This window comes from Papaver somniferum, chromosome 9 (assembly GCF_003573695.1).
Source record: "Papaver somniferum cultivar HN1 chromosome 9, ASM357369v1, whole genome shotgun sequence".
Classification (NCBI taxonomy): domain Eukaryota; kingdom Viridiplantae; phylum Streptophyta; class Magnoliopsida; order Ranunculales; family Papaveraceae; genus Papaver; species Papaver somniferum.
In genome coordinates this window covers 63,063,707-63,072,625 of record NC_039366.1, presented here as the reverse complement: position 1 = coordinate 63,072,625, position 8,919 = coordinate 63,063,707, and the positions used below count along the sequence as shown (strand labels likewise).

Genomic DNA, 8,919 nt, shown 5'->3' with positions numbered 1-8,919 from the left:
GGTATCAAACTTGGGATAGAGTCGATGGACCATTAATCTTAAGATTTCGTTTCAGGTTGTTAATAGTTGTAAATCAATCTTGGGATGGGATGTCAAGTCTGCAAGTGGCTTCTCCACTGGCCCCTAAAAACTTACTATATATCTACTTAGCTATTTACTATTCCAAGTTGAGCCATCAGGCCCCAAGTGGTTCCCCCACTGGCCCCTAGAAGCTACTATATATATCACACTACTGTATTAGCTATTTACTCCAAGTTCATTCGCTTCTTAATTACGATCTTATCAGTTTACTGTTTACAGTAAAGAAACAGGGTAGAGTTGGGAAGCAAGAAATGGCTTTGCCTAAGGTCCTAGTTTCATTGATGCTTTTAGTTCTGCTCAGCAATACTTATAGTAGTGAGGCCGATGAGCTCAAATGTCCTGTACCAAAATCACCAAAAGCTTCTGTTAACAGAGTTTCTGCTGAATCCGCACCCGTTCTTGTACCAGTTCCACCAACTCCGCTTATTTATGTTCCACACAGAAAGCTTATTGCAGTTCAAGGTTATGTTTCCTGCAAGTCATGTGCAGATGCTGGTCACAATGCCATTATGCGTGGTCTACCACTCCCAGGTTAGTTTATCAGTCGAATCGAAACTAATCTAGTAACGTACTCCACATGAGGTTCAAGTCTAATTGTTTATTTTGTTGTTGTAGGTGCTACGGTGAAGATGATATGCCACGGCAAGCCCAGAGATAATGCACTAGTACTATTTGCTGTGACAGACAAAAAAGGTTATTTCTTCATCCCACCAACAAAGAAGGTGAGTGATCATGGTGCTCGACAGAGGTGCAAAGTCTACTTACATTCAGCACCAGCCCACTCCAAATGCCAACACTCAACACACATACACGGGGGTCTAAGTGGTGCTTACTTGAGGCTTACCGTTCCACCAAAACCTCTACCTTTTGCTCTCTTCACGGTCGGTCCCTTCGCCTATGAACCACTTCCATCAGCATGCCACAAAGTTTAGAGTTATTCTGGAGCCATTAATAGAGAGTTACATGATGTGTGACATCCTTGTGCTTTTTTAGGATAGGATTTAATGTAGTGCCCAACCAATATGTACTTGTTTTCTTTTGTTTGTAAGCTGGGTAGCGTCATGTTGTTTTTCGCCGTTTGGCTTGGTATCTACCTTCTTTGATGATGATTATGTCTTCAATAATATGTGTTTTCTACCAATTAAGATCGCTAATTTGCATTGTTTTTCTTCCGAGATACCGTATAAAACAGCTGAACCTCCTATCATTTTTGCAAATGATCAAGTTTAAACACGTGGACGACCCACCAAGTATAGATGTAAAGTAGCACTTTCTATGAATAAAAATAAAAATGAATAAAACATGGAAGCTAAAAAATAAATACAAACAATATCTGCTTAACTTTCGTCGCTTCAGGTAATCGAATTTGGTTAAAGCAAAATCCCTAATTTTCTACAAAAACCTTGAGTTTTTTTATTGATTATGAATCTGATACTTATATCTCTCACTTCGATTGACTTCTCTCGGGTTTACGGATTGGATAGGGTTTGATTTGTGTCAGTGGCCAGTGGGTAATGGAGTCAATCAAGGGATACTCTGCAGAAAATCATAAAACTGGTGATAATTTAACTTCACTGAATATTCTTTTTAGTATTTGAAATTGATTAATCAGATAAAATTGGGGGAAAACTGTTATATGAGTGTGTTTTACTTGAACATAAAACTATCAGTTTTTTTTTTTAATCCTTTGATTGAGTTCTCAAACTAGGAATAGTAATAATACCCTTAACATTGTGTGTGTTTGTGCTTCTTTGAAATGTATAGTTTGTATTAAACCTATTGCTTATGTTATGGTCAACTGGCTCACATGGTGCCATTCAAGTCTTAATTTCATCTTTGAACCAGATCTGTTTGGAGATCTCAATATAGGAATAGTTTTATTCTTTTTTTACTATATTGGTGGGTTGATTCTGCTTCAATGAAATGTATCGGTTGTTAATTCCACTTCTTCTTTATAGCGTAGCACACTGGTATTGAATGTTTAGATAACATCGGGAACCTGAACAAGTTGTACTGAAGTTGATCTAGATTTTGATGACATTAAACTAGTGTTGTTTGCAGTAACAATTGAGATCAAAATAGACTTGATTGCATTAGAAGTGGTTTGATGAGGCAGCATATAACTGTTAATTAGATGGAATTAAACGGCAATGCAGACCTAGCATAGGCCATTGTGGGGTTAGCTGAACTTACTGTGCTCAGGTTGACCTGTAATTTTGATGTTAGTTAAACCATTCCCTGCTAACTTCACTGGTCTCAACTCATAAATAATGTAACCACTCTACTTTGTAAAAGAATTTGATAGAAACAAGAGTGTTTTTCGATGCATTGAGCTGTCTATTTGAAATCCGTATACTAAGTCTACTACAGTAGATGCAAGTTCATATGCTGGCATCTCTAAAAGAAATTTGATAGAAAACAAGGCCGAAATTGTTATGTAAGTGTTTTTCAATGCATTGAGCTGTCTATTTGAAATTCTTATATACTAAGGCTACTACAGTAGGTGCAAGTTCATATGCCGGCGTTGAAACATTTGGTTACTTTTTAGAAAGAAATCTGTTTCTTATCTCAATATAGGATCCATAATACTCCTAATAGTTGTTTAGATCTGTAAAGCTTAGTATACCTATCACTTATGCTACACTCAGCTAGTTCACATGGTGGCATTGATTTCTTGATTCTATGTGGAGTGATACCTATATGATTAGTAATGATCTATAATGTCTGAAACCTATACGAAAAAAACTAGTTACTTTGGTATATTGTTAAAAATATTCATATATTCTTGTCTTTGGATGTTCAAAAGAAATCAGTTTGGCTGAAATTAGTTAAGAGTAGCAGGTCGAATATGCTTGTGACCTAGTCTTCCGATTGATGAAGTGCCTTTGTGGTTATAGGTTCCTCAAAATCTTGGTTGCTGGTCGTAAGTTTGCCAGGAGTATGAAGAGTGTGTTTTCTAGACAGACAAAAATTGATCATAAGTTGGCGTCTAATAAATCAATTACAGAGGGTCTGATCAGGATGACCTCTAATTCTAATGATAGTTAATTAGTTTTGCTTTCTTAACCAATTGGGCATTTGGTCTAGTGGTATGATTCTCGCTTTGGGTGCGAGAGGTCCCGAGTTCGATTCTCGGAATGCCCCTAACCTTTTGTGAAGAAGGTTTGAGTCTTGTTTTTGATTTATGACATTTCCCATAGACAACCCCAAACCTTTTCTGAAGAAGGTCTGGGTCTTGTTTTTGAACTATGACATTCCCATAGACAACAGGAAAGTGAAATAGGGAGGTTCGTACTTGAATCTAGGGAAAGGCAAAAGAGTTTCAGCGAAGAAAAAATAGTTTTTCTGGGTTCCAATTTTGTGGTTGGGTGTATGCCAGGGTCTTACTGTTTGATCTTAGAGTTAGGCTTGTGTCTTTGTAGTGCTTTTGGATTGATTTTATGCCTATCCTTGAGCCTATGTAGCACTGTCGGCATTGAATTCTCAATTTCATCTTTGAACGAAATCTGTTTGAAAGTCTCATATAGGATTAGTTATGCTCTTTTACTGTTGATGGGTTTGTTTGTGCTTCTATGGAATTTATTTGCTGTTGATTCCTCTTCTTCCGTGTAGTATTTGTGAAGAAGGTTTGAGTCTTGTTTTTGATTTATGACATTTCCCATAGACAACCCCAAACCTTTTCTGAAGAAGGTCTGGGTCTTGTTTTTGAACTATGACATTCCCATAGACAACAGGAAAGTGAAATAGGGAGGTTCGTACTTGAATCTAGGGAAAGGCAAAAGAGTTTCAGCGAAGAAAAAATAGTTTTTCTGGGTTCCAATTTTGTGGTTGGGTGTATGCCAGGGTCTTACTGTTTGATCTTAGAGTTAGGCTTGTGTCTTTGTAGTGCTTTTGGATTGATTTTATGCCTATCCTTGAGCCTATGTAGCACTGTCGGCATTGAATTCTCAATTTCATCTTTGAACGAAATCTGTTTGAAAGTCTCATATAGGATTAGTTATGCTCTTTTACTGTTGATGGGTTTGTTTGTGCTTCTATGGAATTTATTTGATGTTGATTCCTCTTCTTCCGTGTAGTATGTCGAGACTATAACGGTATTGAATGTTTTGATAACATTGGGTAAACTTAGCTTCTTAACCGACTTTGTATCATTTGAGGATGCCTGGTCAGCTAAACAAGTTGTGCTCAAGTTGACCTCTAATTTTGGTCATATTAAACTAGTGTTTTTTGCTGTAACAATTGAGATCATAGATTCATAATAGACTTGGTTGAACTAGAAGTAGTTTGGTGGGGCATCATATAATTGCTAATTAGACGTAATTACAAGCGATGCAGACCTAGCATAGGCCATTAGGGGGTTAACTTACTGAACTTGCTGTGCTCATGCTGACCTCTAATTTTGATGTTAATTGATCTATATCATCCATTGATCCATTCCCTACTAACTTCACTGGTCTCAACTCATAATGTGATTTTTCTACTTTCTAAAAGAAACTCTATGGAAAACAAGGACGAAATGCATTGAGCTGTCTATTTGAAACTCATATATACTAAGGCTGCTTCAGTAGGTGCAAGTACATATGCTGGCATTGAATTTTCGGTTCTCTTTTTTGAAAGAATCTGTTTTAGTATCTCAACATAGGAGTCATAATACCCTTGATAGTTGTTTGGATCTGTAAGGTTTATTGCACCTATCACTTATGCTACATGGTGGCGTCTTGATTCTATGTGGAATGAAACCTATATGATTAGCGATGACCCATACTAAAGATTGATGAATTCGTCATTGGTAGGTTTTCTATGCATATATTCAACTCTTGAAAAAACTAGTTACTTTGGTATATTGTCTAAAATATTCATATATTCTTGTCTCTTTGAATGTTGAAAAGTAATCTGTTTGGGTAAAGTTAGTCAAGCGTAGCAAGTTGAATGTGCTTGTGACCTATTCTTTCAGTTGATGAAGTGCCTTGCGGTTATAGGTCCTCAAAACCTTGGTTGTTAGTCCTGAGATCGCCAGGAATATGAATAATGTGTTTTCCAGACAGACAAAAATTGATCGTAAGTTGGCGTCTAATAAATCAATTACACTGGCTCTGATCAGGATGATCTCTAATTCTAATGATAGTTAATTAGTGGTGATTTCTTAACCAATTGGGCATTTGGTCTAGTGGTATGATTCTCGCTTTGGGTGCGAGAGGTCCCGAGTTCGATTCTCGGAATGCCCCTCAACTTTTAATCTGATGAAGGGTTATCTTATGTTCATCTTTATCCTTGCCATTCTGTTATTGGGTGATATTTGCTATCCTTGACATTCTGTTATTCTGTGATATTTGCCATTCTGTTATTGGGTGATATTTGCTATCCTTGGCATTCTGTTATTCTGTGATTTGCAATAGGAAAATAAATCTCATTTTGTACAGAAAGAATTCTGTTACAATTTTATGTCAGAGTTCCATTTTATCTATGAATGGACTAGCCATCCTTGTGTGCATTGTGCATTTCAACAGTTGCAAGTCATAGAACTTTGTTAGGTGGCGATTATTCCCTGTGAAGTGCTGAGTATCCTCTATTAGCTGTATTACAACAGTGTAATTATTTAGTTGTGCTTTCTCTTCCATCAGGGCATTTGGTCTAGTGGTATGATTCTCGCTTTGGGTGCGAGAGGTCCCGAGTTCGATTCTCGGAATGCCCCTTTTCTTTTTCTTTTTTTGAATAATGCCTGGGACTTATTTTTTAAATCCAAAGAAAAGAATGGTATAAAGGGGAGCATGGCCATATTACAAGGTTTTGGAGGGACTGGTGGAGGTGGTGTTACAAGAAGAGACTTATGGACTCATATCCTAAACTGTCGAAATTTGCTCTGATTAGGAAGCTGTGGTGAGTTAGTTACTTGTAAAGAATGAATGGGTCAATGAGACATCACGTTTAGCACCTCTAAAGAATGAATGGGTCAATGGGATATCATGTTTAGCACCTCTGGATCCTGCAGAGTTATCTATTTGCAGGAACTAAAGTTTGAGCTGCCTACGAGGCAATTTGTACCTACAGCACTTCTCACAGCAATTTTTAACAACTTTCAGCAGTGTCTCAAAGCGCCATTTCAGCTACTGCAGTTGCTCAGATTCATATATTAACTGCAATAATTCAGCTCGTGGCAGTCACTCGGCAGCCCAGGTTCATTTGAACAGCAACTTCTATACAGTTTCTAGCTCTTTCTCTCTGTGCAGCAGCGTCTAATTCAGTATGACGATGCAACAGCAGCCGCTCAGATTCATACAACAGCAATGGTTCAGCTCCTGGCAGTAACTCGGCAGCACAGATTCATATCAGCAACTTCTCTGCAGGTGCTTCCAAGCGTTTCTAGTTCTCTTGTTGTAGCAGTGTTTAGCTCGAGATCTGGTAGTACTATTGAAGGGTCTTTTCACTCGTTTGATTTGGAAAAAATGGTTGCTAACGAAGGTTCTTTGTGTCTGTGGGCTGCTCTTCATCCAAGTCTGTCAACTAACAAGATGTTACAACATAAAGGAATCCAGCTAAACTCATATTTGTGCATTCTTTGCTACTCGATTTTCGAGGATCCTGATCGTTTCTTCTTACGTCGCGAGTATTCTTGGCAAACTTGGGGTTAGTGTTGTCTATAAGCTGTAGATATTGATCCCGAGTATGGTCAGTATCAACACAGTTACTCGCATTGCATAGTTCTGAGAAGCTGAATTCATATTCATTGTATGCCCTGGTGTGAAGTCTTTGGCTTTTGCTTGAAATTGATGTGATTTGACTGAGAAGCTGAGCATAGAAGTTCCAAGGCGGCTGTCTTGGGATCAGGTGGACCTCTGATTTGAACGTGCTAAATTAATTCTGTCTAATACATCAACTGGGCAATTGGTCTAGTGGTATGATTCTCGCTTTGGGTGCGAGAGGTCCCGAGTTCGATTCTCGGAATGCCCCTATCCTTTTTCCTTCTTTTTTTTTGTTTTTCCAATACATGAATGCAGAAAAGAAGATTGAAACAAGATTGAAATTTCAAGAGGTCGGAACAGTTTAAGGAAATAATAAACTTTACTGATAAATTTTTTTGTTAATCAGGTCGATTGGGAGCTACATCAAGGTGCAACACTTATTATATTTGGGGAAACAAATTGAGAAATAGAGTCTGCAGTGTGTGCATTATTAGAATAGTTTTTAGTTAGAATTAAAATCAAGAAAAGATTACTGAAAGAAAGAGTAGACTTTTTATGTAAAAAAGAAACACTTGACTTACTCTTGTTGTGATGCAATATCAATTTTAACTTCAGGAGGGGCAAGAGCTGGCGACTCCACAAAGATCGCTGCAGTACATGCAAGTAACATTAGTAATTTCAGCACAAGGAGTTGCATTGAATGAGATGAAAACTTTAACCCAAAAAATTACGCATTACAGTACCCTGACGTCATTCGGGCAAGATATAAGAATGGCTTCTCAAAATTGTAGTTGCTCTTTGCCGAAATTTCGTAGTACCGGAGACTTTTCTTCCTGTGGAATGTAACTTGCTTTGCTTTCACTTGCCTGTTCTTGACATCGACTTTGTTTCCGCAAAGAACAATTGGGATATTCTCGCAGACCCTACAATTGCGACCATTTAAGTTTCAAAATACTGATACTTCAAAGGTTACAACTAATGAATGGAAAGCAATGGAGAGGAAACAAACCTGCAGATATCTCTGTGCCAGGTAGGGACATTCTTGTAAGTCATACGGGCAGTAACGTCAAACATAATTATCGCGCATTGCCCATGGATGCTACATGAGAACATAAAAGATTATAAGCTTGAATTTGCAGCAATCTTGACCAATTTCTAAGAACCGAAAGATGCAAGCATAAAATCTTACTAATATCCATCTCTAAGCCCGCAAACTTTTCTTGACCAGCTGTGTCCCAACAGTAGAACCTAATACGTCCACAGTTTGTATGAAAATCCAAAGGATGAACTTCAACACCAATTGTAGCTGCAACAATATCAACATAAAGATTTCCATCAATATATAAAACATGCACTATTATCATTTCGACGCAATCGAATTCTAAATTCAATAAATTTAAACAAACTCACGTTCATATTTCTTTTCAAATTCTCCTGTAAGATGTCGCTTGACAAAAGTAGTCTTTCCTGAGCACATAGTGAAAATTCAAAATTAATAACAATAAACAAAAAAAGAAAACAGTACTCTCAGTCAGAACATAATATTCTCAGTCGGGAAATCTACTAATAAGCATGATTGCATCATTATAATTACCAGTTCCACCATCACCAACAATCACAAGCTTGAAACTGGGATAATCAACAGTCTGTTGATTTGAAAGTGCCTGCGCAATAATTTATCAAACATAACCCAAAAAAAAAAAAAAAAAAAAAAGTAAAAGATGAAAAATATAAAAAAATCGAAGGATAGGAATGTAAGAAAGATATGCAAAGGGTTTTTATATTTATAGAAAGGGTTGTGCTACTGGTATAGTGGTATCAGCTTTATTCTGAAGCTATTTGAAGGCTTTGTTTTGACGCCAAAATTTTTGGTACGCATCTTTATCAAAAGGTTTCCTGGGGCCGCTCAACTTATTCAAAATTCTGGTTCATGTTTTAAATACCCCCAAAGGGTCGGATACATATATAACCGTCTCCATTATGGTGTTTCTCACTGTGGAGATCAGTTACTCAACAAATTTTTTTTTGGTGGGAATCTAAATGCTCTCACTGAGGGATTCATTGTGGTGCACTAACCTTGTCCAACAATTTCGGTGCCAGAAAATTATAAGTTCTCTGAACTTGCCAAACGGATTTGACCTAGATTTTTGTTTTGATT

The 8,919-nt window shown here is 37.3% G+C and overlaps 1 protein-coding gene, 4 non-coding genes and 1 pseudogene across 5 annotated transcripts; 5 read left to right on the top strand and 1 right to left on the bottom strand.

Annotated features, from left to right (window-relative positions):
• Window positions 1-263: 263 nt before the first annotated feature.
• On the top strand, window positions 264-1,222 carry LOC113308695 (non-classical arabinogalactan protein 31-like). The gene is made up of 2 exons (XM_026557161.1): window positions 264-612; window positions 697-1,222. The coding sequence occupies exons 1-2, from the start codon at window positions 333-335 to the stop codon at window positions 1,011-1,013; spliced, it is 597 nt and encodes a 198-aa protein (XP_026412946.1). The 5' UTR covers window positions 264-332; the 3' UTR covers window positions 1,014-1,222.
• A 1,931-nt stretch (window positions 1,223-3,153) lies between these two features.
• TRNAP-UGG lies at window positions 3,154-3,225 on the top strand. The gene has a single exon. It is a non-coding gene; the product is annotated as a tRNA-Pro (tRNA).
• Window positions 3,226-5,234: 2,009 nt separating this feature from the next.
• On the top strand, window positions 5,235-5,306 carry TRNAP-UGG. Its single transcript has one exon. It is a non-coding gene; the product is annotated as a tRNA-Pro (tRNA).
• Window positions 5,307-5,701: 395 nt separating this feature from the next.
• Window positions 5,702-5,773, top strand: TRNAP-UGG. Its single transcript has one exon. It is a non-coding gene; the product is annotated as a tRNA-Pro (tRNA).
• A 12-nt stretch (window positions 5,774-5,785) lies between these two features.
• Window positions 5,786-8,437, bottom strand: LOC113312022 (annotated as a pseudogene).
• On the top strand, window positions 6,958-7,029 carry TRNAP-UGG. The gene has a single exon. It is a non-coding gene; the product is annotated as a tRNA-Pro (tRNA).
• Window positions 8,438-8,919: the final 482 nt, after the last annotated feature.